The sequence below is a fragment of the Clytia hemisphaerica genome, unplaced genomic scaffold (genome assembly GCF_902728285.1).
Source record: "Clytia hemisphaerica strain Z4C2 unplaced genomic scaffold, Clytia hemisphaerica genome assembly, whole genome shotgun sequence".
Lineage (NCBI taxonomy): Eukaryota > Metazoa > Cnidaria > Hydrozoa > Leptothecata > Clytiidae > Clytia > Clytia hemisphaerica.
Window position 1 is genome coordinate 153,915 of NW_027103716.1, and position 24,994 is coordinate 178,908.

The 24,994-nt window shown below is 34.2% G+C and overlaps 2 protein-coding genes across 4 annotated transcripts in view; one reads left to right on the top strand and one right to left on the bottom strand.

The window, feature by feature from the left end:
* Positions 1-9,825, bottom strand: part of LOC136804250 (transcription factor 12-like) — a 31,364-nt gene extending 21,539 nt beyond the window's left edge. The window contains exons 1-5 of one of the 3 annotated variants that reach the window (XM_067060949.1): positions 9,648-9,825; positions 8,145-8,214; positions 7,525-7,633; positions 422-459; positions 60-156 (exon numbers count right to left, since the gene is read on the bottom strand). In XM_067060949.1, coding sequence (XP_066917050.1) covers positions 60-156; positions 422-459; positions 7,525-7,633; positions 8,145-8,214; positions 9,648-9,706 — 373 coding nt within the window. In that variant the 5' untranslated portion in view covers positions 9,707-9,825. Of the gene's footprint in view, positions 1-59; positions 157-421; positions 460-7,524; positions 7,634-7,733; positions 7,842-8,144; positions 8,215-9,647 lie in introns of those variants that run through there. The other 2 variants (XM_067060951.1, XM_067060950.1) reach the window with 2 other exon arrangements.
* Positions 9,826-10,386: 561 nt separating this feature from the next.
* On the top strand, positions 10,387-24,513 carry LOC136804294 (cytochrome c oxidase assembly protein COX20, mitochondrial-like). The gene is made up of 4 exons (XM_067061001.1): positions 10,387-10,516; positions 16,690-16,795; positions 17,430-17,493; positions 23,826-24,513. The coding sequence occupies exons 1-4, from the start codon at positions 10,403-10,405 to the stop codon at positions 23,968-23,970; spliced, it is 429 nt and encodes a 142-aa protein (XP_066917102.1). The 5' UTR covers positions 10,387-10,402; the 3' UTR covers positions 23,971-24,513.
* Positions 24,514-24,994: the final 481 nt, after the last annotated feature.

Genomic DNA, 24,994 nt, shown 5'->3' on the forward strand with positions numbered 1-24,994 from the left:
GAATATAATTCGAACAACAACAAATACAGAACTCTTTAGTGCATTAGTTTAGCACTTACCAGTTGGGCTGAAAGTAGTTGTGATAGGTTTACGTGATGAAGAGATGTCTGCATTTTCATGAGCCAGCAAGGGAGCAGGTGTATTGCCTTCGTAATTCTAAATATTTGTGTTTAAGATTTTAAGGCAACAAACATTAGAGAATGAAGGGGGTCACAAGAATTTCAAATTCTGAAAACTTGACCAGTTTTGTTTGAGAATAGTAGGCAAAATTTTTGTGGATAAGAAATTTTTAAACACAAAAAAAAGTGTTCTTATCTTGCCAAACTTATCTAATCTAGTCTGATGCACAATCCATTGAAAAAGGCATTTTTGAAAATAATTTGAAAAAAAACATCACAGTAGTCATTTTTTATTTATTTACCCTTGGCTCGTAAGTAGTCCATGATGGTTCTTCTATTCCTGAAAATGAAGAGTAAAAGATTTACTTTCAATGACATTGAAAGATTGGTAACACGAAGTTAAAACTACCTTATTACACGAATATTACTAGGCTATTCAACGGATTTGAAATTAACACGCAAAAAATTAACGCAAATTCTATTTGCTTTTTCAAGGACACCACGGCTGGTTTTAATTAAGGGGGGTTTTATTAACACAAAATTTTTCAATTTGTGTAAATAAAATGACTAGTAATATTTGTGTAATAAGGTAATATGTTGACTGTGAATGGAATTGCAGCAGGCCAAGTCAAACATTTAATTTGATGGATAATATCAAAAACGAGGGAGGAAATTGTTTAAATTCCAAAAATGTGAGAAAAAGCTTTTAACAGTAATAAAAATAATAAGAATCAATCCGTTCAAAGTTCAAATGTTCAATTTAGAAACGAATCCAAAACTTCAAAATATTGACAAAACGTTCCCTTCTTTTCAGTATATTTGAACTTTGGCCTCATTTAACTACATTTAACTACATTTAAAAGCAAACAGGTTGATAGCAAATTGTTTTAAGAGGTGGGTAAAGTTAATTTTTGATGATTTCAGAGTTTTAAAAAGCTCCCTAAGACAGACCTGATCATTAAAGGATAGATCAGGAGGAGAACTATGCATATGTTACTTTCCGAAAACAAAGATTCCATTATTTTGAAGGACTTATTTTGTGTTCAATATTGAGCAAAAGAATGGTATTAAGCTAGGCCTAATCTTTAAGAGAAAGGAAAAGGAGTCAAAATTTTGATGAATAGCACTACCTATAGGATGCTTTCACAAAAGAATGACTTCAGCTTTAGTAAAGAAAATTGAAAAAAACATTTCTGGCCCAAAAAAGCACCTTTGACAGCTTTTTTCACCTAGTTTCATGCAGTTGTGTTGAAGTTTTTATAAGATGCTCACATAATTATTGGTTATTCAAAACAATAGAGATGACGCGTTCTTTAGAAAAATATAATAAAAGTTTATGTTTGAATAGTTTAACCACCAATCCAATGACAAAATTTCTTGTAAAATGTTCATCTTGACCCAGTTTCATGATTTTGATACGAAAAATTCACCTTGTGACGTACACCCCTTTGAAGTTCAACGATGGGCCAAAATATCCCCCAATTTAGGTATTTTTCAAGCAACGCTAAGAAAATTACCAAATCGAGATTAAAAATTAGCTAGCTGTATGTGCAGTGTCATTTGTAACAAAACAACAATGTAACAAAATGTTTTAAAGAGCATCTGAATAAGGATTCCTCAAAATGAAAAAGAAAACTGAAAATTTAAATGTGTCCCTGAAAGCGATTTAGAGCACATTCAAGATCGGCCAGGACTCACTCGCTCTTATGAATCCATCTTGAAAAGATTTTTAGAAATCCTCTTTAGAATAGAATTGCACTGTGTCCCTTCGTAAGTTTTTTTAGACATCCCTGTATCATTTACATATCTCCCTGTTAAAACTTGCATGTCAATATATTTTTCTTTGTATTTCATACACAGCTAATAAAGTAACACCAAAACCAAAAGGAATACCAATTGTTTCGACTTTTACTAACGACAGCACAATCTTTGAAAAAGAAACTGTCACTTGCCTTTCCCCTTGCTGATATTCCAATAATATTACAGTTGTGGTTCTTTTCATTTTGCTTTTGTTTTGATTTTAGAGTCTTTTAGAGACTTTTCAAAACATTCGAAAATCTTTTATAATTTGATCAAACAATTTCAAAATATTTGAACGTTCTCTGGAGTTCATTCGAATACTTTACAAAAAGCTTCGAATACTTTTCGGCACTCAAAATTGTAAACAAAGAAATACAGTCATACAAAAAAGATTTGCTTATTTGTTTTTGTCTTGCTTTTTTTAAGGATGGGCCCATTTTAAATGTGCTCCAAATCACTTGCAGGGACACAAATGTTTGAAAAGAAGGTTGATTGAAACTGTCAAGCTTGGAACTTCCTGTAAAGAAAACCATACTTGGGCATCCCAAAATTAGTCTATTTAGTGGTAGAAAATATGCTCAAAGTGTGAAAGGTCGATGGTTCAATTCCAGAAAGAGTCTTTGAAGAGCTTTATTAGATTTTCGAAAACTTTTTACAAAATGTTGTTAACACAAACAAATTAACGTATTAATATATAGGGGGTAGGAGGTCACAGGTCACAGGTTTATTTTAATCTGAGAGACCATGCGGCAGAAAAGAGACTAGACAATGTTGGGATTTCTAGTAAATTTGGGCTAAAGTTGGTACTTTCGACCTAACTGGGTTAGAAATTTCGTTTTAATTAAGATCTCTTTAATTAAAACCAGTCGTGGTGTCCTGGAAAAAGCAAATAAAATTCCTGCAAATTTTTTGCATGTTAATTTCAAGGCAGTTATGTGTCTACTTATTTCAGTGTAATAAGGCATACAGTTTGCCAGTGGACATATTCTGCTATAGAATTATTCTGCTATTTGAAGTTGTCAAAGATTGTGTTTGTTGGTATATAAGGGTTTCAAATATTTATTTTTTTAACCATGAAGAAGACAAGTTTTCTTACACCACGTTGGGTTGGACAAAATGTATGTTCCTGGTTGTAAAAATTATTATCATTGGGTCGGAAAGCGAGCAATTTAGGTCAGACAAGGAGCAATTCAAGCCCTGCATTTTCTAAGACATCCCAAGACCCAGAGGGACCATGGATATATAAAAAACTCTGGTCTGGAAGCTTTGTCGTTTGTTAATATCAAAAGATAAAAATTGATTTGCTCAGTTTTTGTTCACATTACCAAGTATTCCTCTTGGGATCGGTTTAAGATTTAATTACATGATCAAAAAGTAAGCAAAGCAATGTAATTTCTCAAACGCAAGTTCAAGTAAGAGACAATGGAAAGAAACAAAAGGCTTTCAAATATATGTAAAAAGAGCCTCGACGGAGGAGCATGAAATTGTGGAGGAATGTTTAGAGAAATCTTCGAGTGATCAAAACATTCAAACAGGGTTAGAAGAGTCCAGCAGTAGATTCAAGTTGATAACAATTCAGTCAATTTGCAATGTACAATCAGGCCTCTGGATACAAAAGGCTTTCAAACTGGGTTTTTTTATACAGACTATGGAAGGATAGAGATGTCAGATTTATGTTGCAAATATAAAGTCATTTAGCAGCCATTATTCAAGTGATGTACATACAACGTCTAGTTTTTATGTTGATGATTTAAACATAAAACTGACAACTTATTGAAGTACTTCACCAATGACCGCTCTTAATACCATATCAAGACTGGTGTAATTCTCAGATACTTATAATTGCTTGGAAAGTCACAAATTATTCGAGAAATAATATATTAATGATAATACAAATTATTTAATATTTGACATTGAATCAAGAATCAAGAATTTTTTCTCTTGTGTTTTGCCAAATTATTTTTTTAGACTCCAAAAATTATATCCCAATAATAATTGAATAATAAATTAAAATAATTGGTGGTGGTGTTCAAAATTACACTGGGAACTCCCCTTTGTCTCAAATATTTAGTGGATGATTGTAGAATAGTCCAAACAAAACTAAATCTGGATTCTCAGAGATTTAAGTTCTAGTTCTAGATATCTTAAATATATGTGTATTCATTTTTTTAAATCATATTGCGCAATGCGATGTGCAACCAAAATATGTAGCACATTTTTAAAATATATTTCGACCCTTGTGCCTTTGTTAAATTTTGGAGTTTATTTACTAGGTGTATTACAACTTCACTTAATTTTTGTCAAGTTCATTCTTTAAACATGGCTCTGAATGGGGTTCTAGGTCCCCCCAACAAATTTAGGTCCCCCCTAAATTTTAAGTCCCCCCACTTTTCAGTAAGCTTCAGGTCCCAGTTGAAGTCTTTGTACCACCCCCTCTCGCACGCAGATAAAAATAAAACAGTAGAATATTTAAAAACAGAACATTAAAACCAAACAAAAAATATTTTTACAATTTCTTAATTATTGTAATTAGCCCCCAGAACTTTAGTGCGGCCTTTCAGGCCCCCCCCCCACTTTTTTTAGGCCCCCCCCTGAGTTTATAAAATGAGACAGCTCCCACCCACTTTTAGGCCGATTTTAGATTTACACCCCCCAAATAAGTGGGGGGGGGGCTGAGCCATGTTAAACTAAGTGAGTAATTTCTGTTGACATTCAATAAATCCACTCCTAAAAGAGATACTTTAACCTTAAATTTGCCCATTTTTATTGTGGTTTTTAGTGTATAAAAAACATAATAAACTTATTAGGCAAAAAACATAATGAAGCTCAAATCAATGTAAAGGCAATGTATCAAATCCTTGACATCTGAACCTAATCAATTGTTGTAAAATGGCAGTTCAATTGCAGTTCAATCGTTCAATCACTCCCAGTCCCTACATAAAAAGTCACAAGGTTTTTATCAATTTTTTTTGATAAAATTGACGTGTGTATTTGAGGCTTTCAGTTTAGAATAGTCGAACGTGCGCAACGCACTGGGCTCAACTTCAGTGGCTTCAAATTATTCATAGGCCCAATTGTAGACCCCCAGATATTTACCCAATGAACAAGTGTGCCAAATTTCAACAAAATCCGACCATTTTAGAGGCCTGTAGGCTGCTTCAAAGCTTTAGCCTCGTTTTGGCAAAAAACTCGTCCCCAGGCCCCAAAAATCTAAATTTTTGAAAAATGCAAAAATCACTCCCAGATATTCACCCAAGGAACAAGTGTTCAAAATTTTAGCCAAATCGAACAATTTTTGAAGTCTCCATGCTGCCCCAAAGTTTTAGCCTCGTTTTGGCGAAAAACTCGTCCCCAGGCCCCAAAAGTCAAAATTTTTGAAAAATGGAAAAAACACCCCCAGATATTCACCCAAGGAACAAGTATGCAAAATTTCAGCCAAATCGAACAATTTTTGAAGTCTCCATGCTGCCCCAAAGTTTTAGCCTCGTTTTGGCGAAAAACTCGTCCCCAGGCCCCAAAAGTCAAAATTTTTGAAAAATGGAAAAAACACCCCCAGATATTCACCCAAGGAACAAGTGTACCAAATTTCAGCCAGATCGAACAATTTTTGAAGTCTCCAGGCTGCCCCAAAGTTTTGGACTCGTTTTGGCGAAAACTCGTCCCCAGGCCCCAAATATCAAAAATTTTGAAAAATGAAAAAAACACCCCCAGATATTCACCCAAGGAACAAGTGTACCAAATTTCAGCCAAATCGAACAATTTTTGAAGTCTCCAGGCTGCCCCAAAGTTTTGGGACATACACACACACAGACAGACACACACACACACATTCTCAGATTCTAACTCAACTGAAGTTGAGAACATTCCCAAAGCATTTAGGATTTTGAAGGAAAAGGTTTTCGTTGGTTTTCGCCAACATTGGAAACAATGTAATTTATGTTTAAAAATATATTTTTTTGTTGAAATTACTGAATTAGCAATGAGGTTCTTTTGTAGTTTATTTTGATTGATAAGATGTCACTGATCACTGCTGTTCATATTAGTCATATCTACTCCTTTGACAAAGGGATTGACTGCTGAAGTTTCAAAGAACAGTTTGCTTATATAGTTCTATTCAAAACAAAGTGATCATTTTCAGAGACTAGTGCTTATCAATATATCAAGGGTCAAATTCCTTTGAAAAAATGAAGATGAATCAAATTACAATTTTAAAGGAAATTGTGAAATTTTTTCATTAAAAGAAAAAAGAATTATGAAATACCCTTCATATAATGTTGATCAGAAGAAAGTCCTGATCTGGGAAGAATAAACAATTGAAAGTCTCTTCAAAGCAAATATTTTAACATTATAAAGTATATCAATTTTAAAAGTAAAGAATGAATCAAACTTCCCTTTCTCTAACTTAAACAATAAGGCACAACAAGAAAAAGAGGGTTTAGAGGAAAAATGGAAAAAAATGGTCAAATAACTAAAGTAAAATTAAACTTTTGTTTTGTGTAATCTCTTTATTATAGATTGAAAAGGCAGCTGAATTGACAAGCCAGATGGCTTTATTTCAAGAGTAACATAAGAAAATTTATTCATTTAAAAGAAAAAGGGACTGGGTAAGAACAGATGTTTTTCTTTTCATGGAAAAAAAAATCATATACAAAGTTCAAGAGAAAAAAGTACCCTTCTTCTTAAAAAAAGTGAAAAAGTGAATAAAAACAACTTCCCTGATTCCCCTTATTCTCTTGAACAGCCAAGAAGTGACATAAACTTCTCTTTAGAAATATTATTATCAGAGATATCTATTTTTCTGCTTTACAAGACTTAGGTGTAACAAACAGGTACAATAAAATAAAGAAAGTAAAGTTGATACCTTTCAGATAGTAATTCTAACAAATCAAGGGAATAATAGTTTGGGAAAGAAATCACAAAGATTTCTATCAAACAAAAAACACGACCATGCAAAAAGAAAATCATTCCAAATAAAAAATGACTCTTGGTAGTCTCCATATCTCTTTCTTTTTCCTATCTCACTTTCCTGGGGCATATGTTTTTCCATTGAGCCTATCTCTGATGAACAAGAGCAGCTGAATCAGCTAGCTTCAAAACAGATATGCTTTGATCAAAGACAACTGTCTCATAGGTACAAAATACTAAATAAGAGTAGAAGACCCAGAAAAACACCTTGCACTAACTTTTTAAAAAATGAAGAGAAAAAAACACCTGAACTCATAACAAGAAAAACCTTTCATTTTTCTAAACTTTTGAAACAGGTGAACCTAGAACTTTTTTCTTCTATATAGTAGAAAACATGCTAAGGACAAAATTAATGTATTTTACACCTGTAACTAAAGCTTTCTAGCATATTATAGGTGTAAGCCTAGAAAAACCCAGAAAAGCAAAATATGAAAAATGGTTTTTACATATTTATTTTCTACCAAGATATAAAAGTCATCAAAGATAAAAATTATCGTCATATTATATAGCTTGAAAATGGCAGAAATAAAATACTTTGAATCAGTTTTTGGTTTATTTACTTCACATTTTACAGGTGGATCTCTTTTTTATTCATAAAGATTTTTTTCAAATTGAAGAGTGCAATAAAAACACACTTTACCTGCTCTTGATACAGCTGCAGATGGGTCAGTCGTTGTATTTTGGTGTGCTGGAGGTGAATTTGTATTTGTCTTGGTCACAGTATTGCTGTTGGTTGGTGGAGTGAACATCTTAAACCACAGAAAAACAATAATATTATTGTTAATAAACAAAACAGAAAATAAAAGCAAAATAAAAGCTACATATTTTGAAAATACATTCACAATTTACCTCAAATGACCTAGATTCTTCTTCTGAGGATATGTTTATTTAAAAAAATGATACCAATGGCAAAAGATGATGCTACTTTCACATACAAAGATTATCAACACACATAAACAACTTATTAAACATTGCAGCAGTTTCAAGCATGCATACAGAGCATCAATTATTATCAAATTAGATTGGCTTTGTTGTTTAAAGAAAAGAGTATTTAATAAGCAATTTACGATGATTATGCTTGAGGAAAAGGGAGGAAATAGCTTTAATAAATGATATTTCACACAGACAATCACAACTTTGGTAATTAAGATATACAAAACACAGGAATATATGTGTACGTTACTAGATGGTAGAGTAGAAAGACCACCGTTATATTTTGACAACAATGACACATTGTAGCTTAAAAGGATATTTAATTACCGCACTGAAATCCAGTAAATCACTGAGTTCTTTCTCATTATGTATTGCCATTCTTGTTGATGGTGGCTCCCTGAAACAAAAATTAAAAAGCTTGATATTTGCTAGGAAATGAAGACCTTATAACAGCAGTTGGAAGCTCGGCTCTAAATAATACAAGCACTTTTGCCATACCCAACACTGTGACTTTCATCACACCCAAATAGAAGACTTGTTTACCTTTGAATAGCAGCCCAAGAAAGTCAAATGGCAAGACTTGAAGTAGTTAAAGTAGTATTTTAACCTTGTTAAATTTTAGAATTTTAGATATTCAATTGTTGTATTGTGTAGCATTTTTTTGCAAGATGAAAATAAAGATATATTCATGATAAGATTCAATTTTGAGCTCGTTTGAATGGTACAGATTATTGTGTAATACAGATAATTGTGGTCAAAAAGTATTACTATAGAGGTTTTGTGGTCATAATTTATTGGGCAAGCGATAAATGTAACTTATAGGCATTAAAATATAATTATCTTAAAGTTTATATTTTTGGGTGTTAAAATTTTGTATTTTAACATGAATATATTTTATATAAATACTTATTTCTTCACATATATATATATTTGAAGAAATCTATAGAACTTCTGTCCAAACATATTCTTTCAGGAGATTGGGTGGTAGAGCAGCATATCCATTTTTTCTTTATTAGGACTGTTAGCACTGCATACTGCACCAGGGTCTAGGCAGATCGAATTGCCTGGCATCTCACACCATAAAACTAATTGTGACACAGACTGAAAGAAGAGGACAGAAGGGAAATTCCTTGGGGAATTCTGTGAATGAATCTTCTGGAGTCAAGCTTTGAGAGAACCAAATGGGGGAAGGAAAGCCTGTATACAACATATATACCGTAATTTTCCAAAAAATCCTCCTCCTCCTCCTGATGACTTTTACAATTCTTTTTTGCAAGGGCAAATTTCCTTTGAATATTTTTTCTCTGTAAATTAAATAAGTTTTGAAAGAAGTTTTTCCTTCGCTGTCGTCTCCCATTTTAAAGGTAAAACAAATTTCAAAATGGCCGAATAAATATCTCGCTTTATACCATCTAAGTGAAGGTAAAATACTTTGAACTTTATATACTTTAATACTTAAAATATCGCATATGATTAAATTTCCAGACGCACAAACACTGCTGTATACAAACAATTATATCACATCAAAACTTCCCTCCTGAACAGTCCTGAAATAATTATTGTGAAAAATCCACTGTTTGAAAATAACATATTGCCTAGGGAATTTTTCAAAGTCATGGAAAAGAAACCTCTTATTTTTGGAAAATATTCTTTGAAATTTGATGCATGATTTTGGAATATAACTTTGAACAATGCTAAAGATAGCAGCAAAAAATAATACAGCCGTGGTCTCCTAGGTCTGCTGCACTGTAGTGTAGCTATAATAGCCCCAGTAGTGGGGACAATGATGAGATGGTAATTTTTAGAAAAATGTGTATCTTAAAGAGTTACCCTGATCTTTCCCAAGCATTCAACCACTCTGCCATTGGACCATCACGTTGATGTGACATAACCTACACTGCAAGAGGGAATTATAAAGCAATTATAATATTCTTGAAGAAAATATGCCTCAAGTGATGAGAACTTGAAAGCACGTCAGTCGCGTTTTTGTTTCGATATGAGCTACCATTATGAAAATGGAGTCGCGGTTCCCGAACTCACAAAAAAGACCTGGGCCGAGCCGATCATTCTTTTGTCTTCTTTTTAGTTAAATCTTCTTTCATGATTTTCTTACTGAAAAGATATTTTTTTCCCATTTTTTATGTAATGAGAAATTTGAGAAGATACAAAACTTAGGATGAAAATTGTTGAAAATGGAACAAAGATTAGAAAAACGAAAATAAGATTCCGTATGCGACATTGCAGAAAAACCATTATTGAGATTAAAAATATGTCTTACGCTGCCAGACCGCAGAGAAATGTAGAAGACTCCCGCAGACTATGTTTTTGAAATACTGAACCCGAAAAGTATGGGGTGGAGTTGTACAGTAACAAAATACTTCTAAAAATTTGACAAAGCGCTTGTGATAATTAACTTTTATTTCAAGTAAACATATACAAATTTAAAAAAAGTTTTACATGACCTAACTGCTCAAAGAAGTCATAACATTTCAAAAATATAAAGTTATATTGAAATTTATAACCCCCGGATGATAAAATAGAAAAGTTATTGCTCCACAAATGAATACGTCAAAAGCGCGCGGAACATGTTATTACAAAATTTAAAGATGGCGTCCGAAGATGATCATGCAGATGAAAATCAAGAAAATTTAAAATGTCAGCTAAAGGAAAGCAATCAAAAGCATGTTGAAAAGAAAAAGGTAAAAAGATTCTTGGGGCATTGAACAACTTTTGTACAACTCCTTCTGTTGGTTCTATGTATAGATCTTTTTTCAAAGAGTCCAGCAGAAGAAAAACAACAATATGGCACTTGGCGGCTGTCGTCAGACCAGCCAGCAGCAACAGCGCTAACCAGAGAGAGGAAAATATTTTTGGCTTTCCTGTTATTAGTATTTCTAAAGAATTGTGTCAGCAGTTTGTTCATTGAGCCCTTACAAACCAAGATATGACCCAAAAATTGACACTTATAATCAGGCCTGGGTCACAAATAAGTTGTGTTTGCGTCCTCCGACCGACTCACTTTCTATCTTAAAAATCCGACAAATTTTTCGACTTTCTGACTAGAAAAGGGACAACGACAAAAGTTGGACCCCCCAAATGGACCTCCAAAATGGAACCCTTTGAAAAACGAAATTACGCCTGTTTCAGGCTGTATGCCATAGATTATCAGTTGGCCCAGTGGTATAGGGCATTGGGTTCGTGCAATAGGGATCCCCAGTTCAAATCAGGTCAGGGTCACCTTAAAAATTTTAATCCAGGTTTTGATATTTCATGTTTTTTTGGGTGTAGATTCCGAAACAATAGTCCTGAAAAATTGACGGAAGGGCCCTACGGGACCTTAAAGGACCCGTACGGGACCGTAAATGACCCTCTTCTCCTAGCGCCGGACTGGGTGGGTCTCACGACACAATGCAACTTTTTGCACGGTCACGATTTGCAAAATAATCACATTGCATCAGCGCGCTCGATGATTCTTGTCACCTGAACAAACCTATGCTCAGAGAGCATTTTTCTAATGATTTTTGCACCGCCCGACCGGCTATATTCAGAGCGCATTTTTCCGATGATTTAAGATGTCAACCGACCGACCGACTCATGTTTTGGGGCTGGAAATGACGAAAACATAACTTACTGTACTGGTGACCCAGGCCTCATAATAATTACAGGCTAGCTCTAAAGCTCTAAAACAGCATCTAATAACATGAAAACCAGAATATGATTCTTCAATGAGAATCAAAAATATAAAGTGCATTTACAAACATCAATACGTCAGATCTAACAAAATTAATAATGGCACTGTCATCATTGACAATAAAACAAAGGATTTTCTGTCAAGAGCCTTGTAAACATTCCAACAACTTCCATCAAAATGATCTGTCACAACTAATTCTACCATTTTAGCGCCGTTTGATGATTGAGCCGAGAGCGCTGTCAATCTGTCAATCATTTTCTCAAGCGAAGAGTAGGCGAAGCGATTCTAGCTAGATTCTAGTATTCAGTTATAATTATCCCTTTATTTTCATTCCTAGAACTTTTGCAAAAAAAAGGAAACATAGAAAAGTTGTATTTTTTACTCTTTCTATTCACATACTGAATTTGAAAGATCTTCTATGTGGTGTTTTTTGCAAACTTCAAAAAACTGATTTTTGTCTCACTTTTGTGGGAGTTTAGCTTAAGTGCTTGCATACAGCATAGGGTACAAAGTCCAAAGCGTTTCCTGTAATTTTTTAATGAAGAGTTAAGTCTATACTGATTTACTAAGACCTAACTTCATTATAACATCTTTTTAACATTCAATTCATGTACAAAAGTTTCCAGAGGCTCCTCAACAATGAAAAATGTCCCTCAACAATGTAAAATACTCCTCAACAAATTTTTATATTTTTAAGGGTAAAAGCAGCCCTAAATCTTAAATTGGCTCTCGGCTCTTGGTCTACCCGTTGATTGACATATTTCTATACCCAATATCTTAGACTGTAGTAAAATCATTTGGAAAAAGGATCTGTATTAATTGATTAAGAGGTAATTCTTAATAGAAAAGACTGCTAAATTAACTCACACTCTCATGGCTGGAACCCCCCCTGGACTAAGGGGGGGGGGCTAAAAGGTCGAGGAGTAATTGGTACCTGATTTTAGCCTGTGGCTAGGGGGGACTAACCATGTTAGGGGTCACCTAAATTTTTTCAGATGGACCTGGGGGCTAGATTCTATGTTTGGTCCTACCAGACCATAGGTTGGCACTTTCTCATCTTATATTTTAATCTAAGCATATTATATAAGTTTCTTTTTTAATTTGTCATAATTATCTTATAAGTGCATGTTTTGAGTGCATTTTCAAGCAATGTAGAGCTCAAATTTTCAAAATTTCCCCCCTCAGGCCAAACCATGGTTGGCCAGAGCGGTGTCACTAAACTTCAGCCTCCCTAATATGAAAATGCTTCCTACGGCACTGATCTGTAAAAATTCTTTAATCCTGTTGCATTTACTTAGATAAAAAATCTGTCTTACAAAACCTTGATAATCTGGCATGAACCTTCAGTACTTAGCTTGTCTCTTATTTCTGAGGGCATTTAATCTATTTAGCAATAACCTAAGCTAACTGTTGTATTTCTTTGATTGTTTGAAAAGGATTTTCGAAAAAATTTGACGAGTCATTGGCTTAGGGGTCATCTAAAATATTTGGTAACCAGGGGTTACCTAAATCTTAGGGGTCACCTGAATTCTTAGGGGGCACCTAAAACCTGCTGCCAAGCCATGCACTCTTCATGGCTGAGAAAATGGTCACACCATCTCCTAGCATACTACAACCTCTTTTTATACTACGACCTAATACAATTCGAAAATCTTAGTGTTATTAGTCTGTCTTAGTTGTTAATCTTAATGTTATAATAGTTCGTAGTATACTCCTTGGTCTTAATATGCTGCCGTTAAACCCGACTGTACGGGCCACTCTTCAACACTTGGTAATTTAGAACATGTATCAGGGGGTGTTCAAGGTAAGTATTGAGAGGTGAAAACCCGAAATAGTAGTATTGGAGAATGCCACAAACTATTGACTCAGTTCTGCATATCAAATTACTCCACCCATTGGGGCTGGAAATTGTATGCTCCTTATTACGGAAATAAAACTATAGTACTCGGGCTAATACTTTATAGGATGTCACACTCGGGTAACTTAATGCATATTCCAGAATTGCATTAATTTTCCGCCCCTGTTCCAGTCCCTAAACCATAACAAACTATACATTTTTGGAAGTGTTTTTGGATGTAGATTACCGTATTCGGTGTAACTTAATTTTTTTCTCAGTATAATTAGAGATATCTTAAGAAAACCTAATTATGACGTCATGATTGATGACGTCATAAATACAAACTTTATGAAATTTTCGCCCTGGCATGATAAACAAATATCTAACGTGGTGACATCATGCGTTCCATGGTGTTGCTTCTGATTTCTTCTTCTTCATTTCTGAGAAGTCATATTTTGGAAGTTTTCTTGTTCTGCATTTGACACAAATTCAATTTTAGAACACCCTTCACGATTTATGTACTAAAACCGATTTATTCATTCATGATTAATTATAATTCAGAATTACAACTATTGTTTGAATGACGTCATTTCTGTGTTCTCTGTGTACAAAGGGGAGGGAGTGTCAAATATTTGGCAAGTTTTTGCATATATGAATGGCCGTTTTGAGATTTGTTTCTTGTCTAATTTTTGTCTATTTTGCTTTTTGATACAAAACTTTTCTTTCAACCGTTGTCAAATAGTTTTGAGGAGTTAAACATCTCAATTCAATATGACTATTATTTTCATTCAGTTAAGTTAACTTAAATTTGGGATTAGGCTGCTGGCATCCACTAACGGATTCGTGATCCTTATAGATGAAGAAGTTAGCTTGTTTTTCTACCTCCTTTCTTGAGTTATATGGAGATTAATAAAACTGATATGTATTTCCTTTGTCCATAGATTTGTCGCCTTTAGCCGATATACGGCTAACGACATTTTAAGCTGGCGAGGTCTCATAAATATAACATTAGATAATGTTTAAATTTTCTGTGAAGCACCAAATCATAGATTAGAAAATATATTTAGATATAAAAGAAAGTAGGCAGGAAGAAACTTGTTTTTTTTCTCCTTTCTTGAGTCATATTATGGAGATTTTGTAAAAGATGAGAAATTAGATTTATTGAATTTAAGTGTCCTGGTGTATCTAATGTGTGCACCTACAAAATTTCGCTTCATAAAGCTACATTTTGATGCTTTTCTTTGGACTTGTGTGAGTACATGATTTTTTACCACACTGGATTTGTTTATCACTTTGTCAGTTTTACATAAGCTGCAGAGTATTTCAAGGTATGTTAGTTATGTACATTGTACAGTACATTCATTTGGGAGTTATATTTGAATATTTCTACATTTAAACACTTTTTTTATAAGAATAGTGTACTTTGGATGAGAGTCAAGTTTGCCAAAATTGAGGGTGACATATTCTTAACGTATTCTTACTTTTTTAGACTTGACTTTTTTACAAACATGAGAAATGATCAATTTGAAAGTTTTGGACTTTTGAATGAATATTTCGAACTAAAATTACATTTCTGCCTCAAAGTTAAATTCAAGTCTACTCCAGGGGATTAAGGCGGGGTCAAAATTCTAGCAACGTGACAAATCATTTTCAGAAGCTCATTTTGGGCTCAAACGAAGCGTATAACTAAGTAGAATAAGATTCAGTCTAGGCAGATGTTTTTTTATTTGATATTTTGCGTAATTTGTAATTTGTTAACAAAGGAAGCAGTTTTTTTCTGTTAACCAAATACAAAATGACTGTATTCTTATCAAATTCTGTGAAAGTCACCCTAGAGGGAGGATTCTCAGGGCATTCTTACGGTTTGGCCAATTTTCACCCTGATATTCTTATAGAAGATATTCTTATAAAAAAAAGCGTGTACTTCTTTATGTTTCTACGAAAGGGAATGTTGTTTTTGACAAGGAAGGATCTTAACTGTAGCTTTGGCTCTTCACTTTTCCACATTGTGTGGACTTTGCGTTTATCTTTTTCAGGTACTTAGTTTTGATCCTTTTAAGAAATTGAAGTGTCTTTTGTTATTTTCTTACAGGTTTTGTAAGAAAAAAGTAAAAAAAGTTAGTACCCGGTATTAACAAGGGGTGGAGGTATATAAGACAAGTTTTCCTGAAAATCAGGGTCAGTACCCTGTAGGTTAGTTTAGCAACACCCCCTGCATCACTCTGTTTATTGTTTGATGGATGCTAAAGTTTTTAATTATTCAACATGACATTGTTAAAAAGAAAAAGTTTTATTATTAGAAGAAATCAAATTATATGGGGAAAAATCCCAAAAGAATGTGGCTATTATACGTGTCCTTTTGGTGTCTTTGGCGGTGTTTTTTTTCCACCGTTCAACGTAAGAAATCAAATTCAGGGGGCCGCGGCTCAACTTTGAAAGTGGTAGGGCCATGGTTTAGTGTCTAAGGAGGTGCCACCATGGTTGGCGCCGACGGGAGAAATTTTTGAAAATTAGCCCTTCTAGACTGCCTAAAACAGGTCTTTTTCAAGGTTTTTACGCAGAATTTAGCTGAATCAGTAAATTTTCTTTTTGTTTTGAAAAAATGTGGTCGGGCCAATGCCCGTGTGCCCCCCCCCGCTGCCGCAGCCCCTGAAATTACCAATAGGTGATCTTTATCAACTTGAGATTAAGTTATTTCGTAAAATAACACAAGATCTTCCGAAGATCAATAGTTTGGTTTTATTTTCTAAACCATGATCAAGACCACAAATAAAAGCTGAAATTCTAAAATAGAAACTGAGTACCTTATCGGCCCTTTTTACGCCGGCCCTAATTTAACGCTGACCCCTTTTACATCGGTCCTTATTACCCCACTGCCTGATTTTGGGCCAATTAGGGCCGTTAATAACGCCAAAATTTGTAAAAATGGCTACTTATGCTTCAAATTAGTAAAAAATAATGACTAAAATTTACATTAAAATGTCATATTTTAGTAGTAAACTGTTGAAAATTCCATCGAAAATCACTGATTTTTAAATATATTAAATATTTCACTGAAGTTTTAAAACAATGGATAATTTTCGTCTTCGAATCATATAATACCTAAAATCCTTTAAATTGAGAAATAATTGACCCTTTTAACGCCGGCCCTTGTTACGCCACGAGCCCAGAAATAACACAATAAGGGCCGGTGTAAAAAGAGGCCGATAAGGTAAATAATTTGAAATTTCCCTTGGGACTAATATTACTTTTGATGTTTGACAAAATTTAATGTTTTTATAAGGAGATGAGATATTGTAGAGATAATTAATAAATACTGTCATTAAAAATATTTATTTTTCCAGTGGAACATGAAAGAATTTGTTCAAAAGACACCGGGCGTTCGTTCATCTTTGATCAATGGCATCGTTGGTGGTTCGTCTTTTGGTATCGGTACCTTTCTCTTCACAAGTAAGTTGTCTATCAAAGAGGCCTCCAAGTGGTTTGCGTGATGGCGTGATAGGGACTTTTTTCTCGCGTGATGACTTGATTTGGAAAGATTTTTTTCGTGATTGCGTTATCAGAGGTCAAAAGGTGGTCACCCAAATCTTTGGCTGATTTGCCTGATTGTGGTTGAAGACAAAAAATACACCTTTCCCGAGTTTATTTCGACTTTTTGAAAAACACTATTCCAAAACTCTGCTCTACTTCCATTTAATTTAGAAAAATTCTACTACGAAATACAAAATCAACAAAAAAAGATGGTGAATTATGTTAAAAGCTCTTCCGGTTCTTGCCATAAAAAAGGAGCGGAAAACGTTTATATCTCAAATTTTTAAAATGACTTTGTGATCCAAAAGCTTCAAAAGTATCAAGTTCTCGTTTCAAACTGGAGAGGTCGAAAAAAATCGATAAACTTGGGAAAGGTGTATTGCGTGATATCGTGATCAGAGTTACCGCTTGGAAAGTCTCATCAACGTATTCTCACTTAAGTGTACACTTTTTTTTTGCGTAAATAACCACTCTCAAGAGTCTATTTAAACTGATTTAAAAACGCATTCAGACGTAGAAACGATATTGAAATTATAAATTTATTCTTTTTCAGAAAGAATCAAGAGATCGTGTGATGTTGCAGTTGGAGGATTCTTAACCTTTTCACTCATATCATGGTATGCAACTTTGAACAGTCTCTTTATATGCATATCCTTACATCCTTTTCACTCATATCATGGTATGCAACTTTGAACAGTCTCTATATATTCATATCCTTACATCTTTTCACTCATATCATGTATGCCAACTTTGAACAGTCTCTTTATATTCATATCCTTACATCTTTTCACTCATATCATGGTATGCAACTTTCAACAGTCTCTTTATATTCATATCCTTACATCTTTTCACTCATATCATGGTATGCAACTTTCAACAGTCTCTTTATATTCATATCCTTACATCTTTTCACTCATATCATGGTATGCAACTTTCAACAGTCTCTTTATATTCATATCCTTACATCTTTTCACTCATATCATGGTATGCAACTTTTCAAACAGTCTCTTTATATTCATCCTTACATCTTTATCATAGCATGGTATGCAACTTTGAACAGTCTATTATATTCATCCTTACATCTTTTCACTCATATCATGGTATGCAACTTTCAACAGTCTCTTTATATTCATATCCTTACATCTTTTCACTCATATCATGGTATGCAACTTTGAACAGTCTATTTATATTCATATCCTTACATCTTTTCACTCATATCATGGTATGCAACTTTCAACAGTCTCTTTATATTCATATCCTTACATCTTTTTCACTCATATCATGGTAGGCAACTTTGAACAGTCTCTTTAATTCATTCCTTACATCTTTTCACTCATATCATGGTATGCAACTTTGAACAGTCTCTTTATATTCATATCCTTACATCTTTTCACTCATATCATGGTATGCAACTTTGAACAGTCTCTTTATATTCATATCCTTACATCTTTTCACTCATATCATGGTATGCAACTTTCAACAGTCTCTTTATATTTCGGGGCACTTTTGATTCCTTCTACTAATATGTAAATTAACTAATTTTGCCGATGTTTTAATTTGTCGATTAGCCAGCAAAATGTTTGGCGGGATTTCATTTAGAGGAGTTTCAGAGTTTGGTAACTTTAACATAAATTAAAACAACTACGAAATATACTAAAAATTTGATTCTTCATAACAAAATTTGTTTAATCTAGGGGAATTCATATGAATAAATTCCGGTAATTTCCGGTAAAATTAGTTGGTTTGTTTTGTTGCGTTTGCGATAATCGTCAGTTCCATTTCCAAAAAGATTGAAATATTGATTCTGTTTTGATACCTAATCGATTGATTTTGTTCTGTTTTCCAATGGATTGGTTTTGTTCTTTTTTCCAATGGATTGATTCTGTTCTGTTTTCCAATCGATTGCTTTTGTTCTGTTTTCCAATGGATTGATCCTGTTCTGTTTTCCAATTGATTGGTTCTGTTCTATTTCCCAAACGATTGATTCTATTCTATTTATGGAGCAGTGCGGTGCTGCCAGAACGGTTGATTTGTTATGAGATTAGGGAAAAAGTTAATTAAAAGTCCTGTAAAAAACTGCCACGTATTCAAAATAAAAATTGTTAACTATACACGCTTTCCTACAAGAATAACTTTAACAAGAGTGCATAAGAATCATGGCGTTCTAAATCTAGATTCTAGAACGCCATGATGAGAAAATATACTTGAAGAATATTTTTTTTTAATAATGAAAATGTTCTTCAGATATTCTTGATTTGCTATACTTTGTTTGTGAAGTTCTTACTTATGTTATATCTGAAATGAAATACTGTCTTTAATATAGTGTTAGCTTATTTCCAGTTACATTTTCTTGTAAAATTGGTCTTATATAGGAATGCGTATGTATGCTGTTTGTAACTTTCGTAATTGGTTCGCATCGAATTTTTCAAAACTTTGCAAACCACAAACACAAATCTTATCTTGTAATAAAATAGCCAGAAAATTAAAGTTATGATTCAAAAAAAATCTTATCTTATCTTGTTTAACAAAAAGGCTATTATTGTATTGAACAGTATTAAAATATAGTGCGCATGCAGAATAGCCATGTCTGAAAAAGTATAACAAAGGCATGCAAGCAATCCTCGCCCTCTTAACACGATTTCACAGTAACGTATATTAATAATAATGTTTTACAGATTCCCAGACCACCGTGCAAGCACATAGGCCTCTATAAATCGCTCATACATTGGTTTTGTTTATTACAAAGGGTTAACTTCAAACAGATATGCAACAATAGTGATAATTTCAATCATATTCAATCATTTTCTCTTTCCAAGCTAGACCGAGGTTTTCTTTAAACTCTTGCATTGTAGATGATTTAACTACTTTTTCAGGTAGGCTATTTCACTGTTGAATGCCCCGATAGTAAAGGGAGTTGCTCTGGGGTCCACAGACACCATCGTTCCCGAAAATTCTTACCAGTTCAGAATTGTGTGTTCTCGTTGGTCTTATTCGTTGGTTAAATTTCTTAGAAACACACGATATTTCATAGTGATTTAAATGTTTAAAGATCTCAACCATATCACTTACCGCACGCCTATATTTTAGACTTGGGATTCCAATTCTTTGTAGTCTGCTTTCATAACATAGTCGTCCACATGTTTTGACTGTTTTTGTAGCGCGCCGCTGAACACCTTCTATAAGTTTTTTGTGTTTTTTCAGTTTCGGTGACCAAATGACTTGGGCATATTCTAGGTGAGGCCTGACAAATGTTATGTAAAGTTTACGGGATAATTCAGGAGTGAGATAAGTGAAGGTTCGTCTAATTAGACCAGCCATTGAGTTTTCCTTTTTTACTTGGTTTGATATACCTTATCGGGGAAAACTTCGCCGGGAAAAATTTTCGTCGGGGAAAAATTCGACCTGCTGGTAGTTGGTAAACGCATTAAGGCCGGGGAAAAATCTTCCCCGATAAGGTATGTTGGTCGAATAAGAGATTTTGGTCAAAGATAAATCCGAGATCCTTTTGGAATTGTACATGTTTTGGTAAATTTCCTCTGAGTGTGTATTGATGTACATGTTTAATTATATTCGGCTTACCTAACGTTAGTACATGACATTTGTTTTAAAAGCCACGTAAATCAATTTATCTGTACTTCTTTATCCGTCCTGGAATGGAATTCAGGGAGTTGCTCAAGTGGCTCACGTGTAAAGACACTACAGAATTGTTTCTGGAGTATGTTGGCTTTACTTTTGTCATCATATTTGATTGAATTTTCATTATTAGGGTTTTCGAGGAGAGGATGTATTCCCGTTCTTGCTTTCAGATTGCTGCGTACATATTTCCAGAATCTTTTTGATTGTTCGCTGGTCTTTTTTTTCGAACTCTCTCTCTGGGAGCGAGTCAGGGCTCTATTAGCGGCGTTGCGCCATCTTACGTACTCCCTTCTACGTCTCTCAGTGTCGTCATTTTGAAGTGAGATAATCCATTTTCTATGCGCCTTACGTTTTTCTCGATTATCTGACAAATTTTTGGATCTAAGGAATGCTTCCCTTTCTTCCTTTGATTTGACAGGTCGTTCTTATTGTGGGTAAGTGGCACATAGAGGTTTCAGAGCTCGATTATTTGTTTTAGGAAAAGGTCCCAACTCTCATTCACATCTAATTCAATCGACTTTTGGATGAATTCGATAGACCAATTGATATGGCTTAGATGAGATCTCATAAACTGGTAGTTAGTTGGCTTTGCTGTATTAATATCTATCAAGCTCATTTTTAATTGTGAAATAGCCATAGAATTTAAAGGAGAGGACACTGTGATCACTGAGATGGAGTGGGGCAAGGTATTTTATCTCGGAAATTTGATATTCTTCCCCTGTAAGGATGAGATCGAGTATTGATGGGTTATCTGTACCTCGTCGCCGTGTCGGTTCAAGGACATGTTGGTATAAAAACAGTCTCTTAGAGCATCAAGGTATTTCTCCTCGTCGCTATCTTCTTCACAAGGTGAGGACCAATGGACCCAATCGATTTTCTTATAGTTAAAGTCACCTATAAGACATATATGAGTGTATTTCGGATTTAGACAGAGATCTTTTATTAGCTTATTCATGTTCTTGTTATTTTCATCGAAGATTTTTGTTTCAGTTTTTGTCGGGCTTCTATAAAGACATCTGTAACATGGTGTTTTTGTTCCCCATTGCAATTTCTAACAGGCAAGTCTCTTCAAATTCAACTTTCGTTTGTATTTTTAGGATGAGATGATCAATGGACTTGTGGACTAGAATAATGATTCCTCTCTTTTTTTGTATTCCTATGTTAATTTTATAACATAATGAGTAGTCTTGATCTTTTCTCTCAGATCCGTTTGGTGTTGACTTCGGTGATCGCAATTATATGAGGTTGTTCAGTAGCGACGTGCTTTAAGAGTTCGTTTTTCTTCTTAGCTGTCATTTGGTCTGCATTTGTGTAGATGATAGTAAGTTCACTAATGTTGTGGTTGTGTTTTTTGAATCGTTTTTGTTAGGTGGGTTTTCATTCAAGCTGTCATTATCGTTATCGATCGGTTTTATTGATTGATTGGGTTGTTGTATCGTTTTTGTGTTTTGTTGTACGCCTTCTTTATGTCGAAGCCGTTTTTTGACGATCCTCGAACCCGATGAATAAATTCATCGGTTTCTAAGTCATCATTTAGTTCTTTCGCCTGTTGTGACAGCTCTTTATACTTTTCACGTTGGGATCTACATAGGTCTTCTGTGATACTTATGCCTTTATAAGTATCGTTACTTATAAGTGATGGGAGATTTGGTTTCTTACCTATTCTAAATATTTTTTTGATTTTAGAAGAAACATGCAAATCCTTAATTAATTGATCAGGCCATTCACAGTCCCTAGTATGATTATTTTTGTCACTATTATCGCATACCTGTTCTTCTTCTTTTATTCCGTGAACGATGATGTTCGTGGCTCTTCTCCTCTTCTTCATCTCAAGGTGATCCTCGAAGTCACGACTACTTTTTATAATTCCTTCGCATGCGTTGATTTCTCTGCGAAGGCGTTTAATTTCATTTTGCGTTTGAAGCGATGGTTTAGCCTTTTCCTTCTTGGGGACCAGTTCGAGCAGCTTGGGTTCAACTTCAACGCAGTTGATACAAATGTATTTCTGGTTTCTGTTGGCTGCGAACGTTGGAATATGGAATGCAGGAAGCATACAACATCGGTAGTGAATGGATCTCTTACATTTTGCACAGGTTAGCGAATCTTGATCCCTGTCATCAACACATCGATTTTCGGTTAAATCTGTCGGACATACAAAGTAATAAAGTTTTTTCCTATACTCAGTCGAGATAGAATTGATTTATGTTTTAAGGGGCAAGTGTCAAGTCAAAAAGTTGGGTTCGCTGGGTGACACTACATAAGGAAATTTTATTTTTCAAACTGCAATCATGGTCGTAATGTTTGAGAAAAAGGGAAATTCCCACGAAATCTTATAGCCACAATCTATTTGGAAGCGCCTCTAACTTAGGTTGAAAAGGTAGAGTTTTAACTCTGAGTTTTAACATGAGACTCAAATGAGGATCAAAAAACTCAAAAATTGTCCTATAAGGCTCATAATATAGCCTGGAAGTCTATAAACCCGAGCCAAATTGAAATATCCGATTGAATTTAAGAGGTTCCGCAATTTTGGAACGAAAACGGAACCGTTTTGGCTGAAAAAGTGAAATTTCAAGAAAAGATTTTACCTGTTGATTCTACATCGTTTCTTTTGACTGAAAGAAAGAGAAAGAAAGAGAAAGAGAAATTGGAAAACATCTTAAAACTTTTCAAAACATCTTTGTGTTTTGCAGATTTTTCCAATTTTTCGCATTAAGTTTTTTGTCGGCCGGTGAGATTGATAACTTGGCGTTTTATGGACCTTTTTACAATGCTGATCGGATAACGTGGTCTGTATTGTGAAATATTGAACGATGTCAAGATTAACGTCCTAGAAATAAAAAGGGTAACCTGACAAGCGCCAAAACCCATAACTTTTATTTACCTAAAAGGAAGAAAATTTAGCGGATTTGGCGGATTTAGCTAAAGTGAAATTTTAGTCATTACTCCTCGGATTCTTGGTTTCTAAGCAAGTCATGCATCAGACACACAAAGCATATACGTTCTTTTTTGGAGCCTTTTATTAGGAAGGGAGATTTTTTTTACCCTAAGTCACACCTGGTGGCTTACCCCACTGGAAAATCTAGCAAAATTTCGGCCCCGGTGGGACAAATACCCTACAATTTTAACCCCATTGGAAAATTGACTTGGATTTTATCCCATTCGAAATTTTTTAAACTTTAGAATTTCCTCTTTGGGATCTCGATAAAAATTTTTATCCCGGCTGTGGGATAAAAGTGGTGGCTGTGAGACAGGGGTGTTAATATAATAGATATGGTCATTAATGAATGTGTTATATTATTGTTCTCTTGTTCAGGGGTTATTGCTCATATCATCGAATGGAGCAAGCAAAGAATCTCCAAAACATTATACAAACCATGGAAAATACTAACAAACGAAATCGAAATAAAATTGAAGAACTCAAAGCACAAAAAGTTGCGTTGCCTGATCAGAGTGACTAATAAAAAAGACTCGTTTTTCCATTGTTTTGTATGGAGTGTGGGATTTGTGATTACGATGGTTGGTTATTGTGAACGCATCATCAAGAGCTGCTGTGTCAACGAACGAACTTGCTATAATTACTAGCTTTGTTATGAGCGATTTATTGGATCAACGAATAATAGGCAAAATATATTTTGCTGCAATAAACGCAAAAATTTAATGGTATGGAGTGAGAATAGACCTTTTCATAAATTACGTCACGAACATCACTTGCCTCGCATTCAAACAATTACCATGGTGATTATGTCCCTTGAGCCATTAAATGATTTTTTTTTATGAATAGAAAGTAGTTTTAATAAAATCCGCTGGAAGTAAATCACCATGGCAATAATTTCAAAACGAGGCAAGTGATGTTCGTAACTTGATTTATGAAAAGGTCTATTGGTGTACTTTTATTTTTTTGAGATATTTAGTCCATTTTGAGCATTGTACTATTTGTATTATCATTTACCGACATAATTAATAAACATCAAATAGAATGCGGTATACACATCCCTGATTCACATTCTTCGCTACATGATACACGCATTTTTTATAAGAATACACTTTATAAGAATTCCATAATGAAAATGGCCAAAAAATTAAGAATATCGTAAGAATATCACCATCATGGAATTAGGCAACAAAATCTAAGAATGCCATTTACAAAGCAATTTTAACTGTAAATTGCCAGTTTTCCCTCAGCAAGGCTCAAAATTTTCTCAAAAATGCCATTTTTTGTTTCAGGTGCGTGTATTTCTTGTTCAGGGACTCCAGAGGGAGGGCTATCTCTAGCGGTATTTTAAATATCTAATCAAGGTAAAGTTGGTATATTCCCGTATTTCCATGGGTATCACACACATTGCAATTTCGAGTTTGAAATAAATCTGTGTTGTAAAGCCTATGTTGTAACTTCTAAGGGGAAATGTTATTTCTTTCAAATGATTACTCTAAAAGACGACTAGATGTGTATATCAATAGCGTCATTTTTGTTTGTTTATCTTA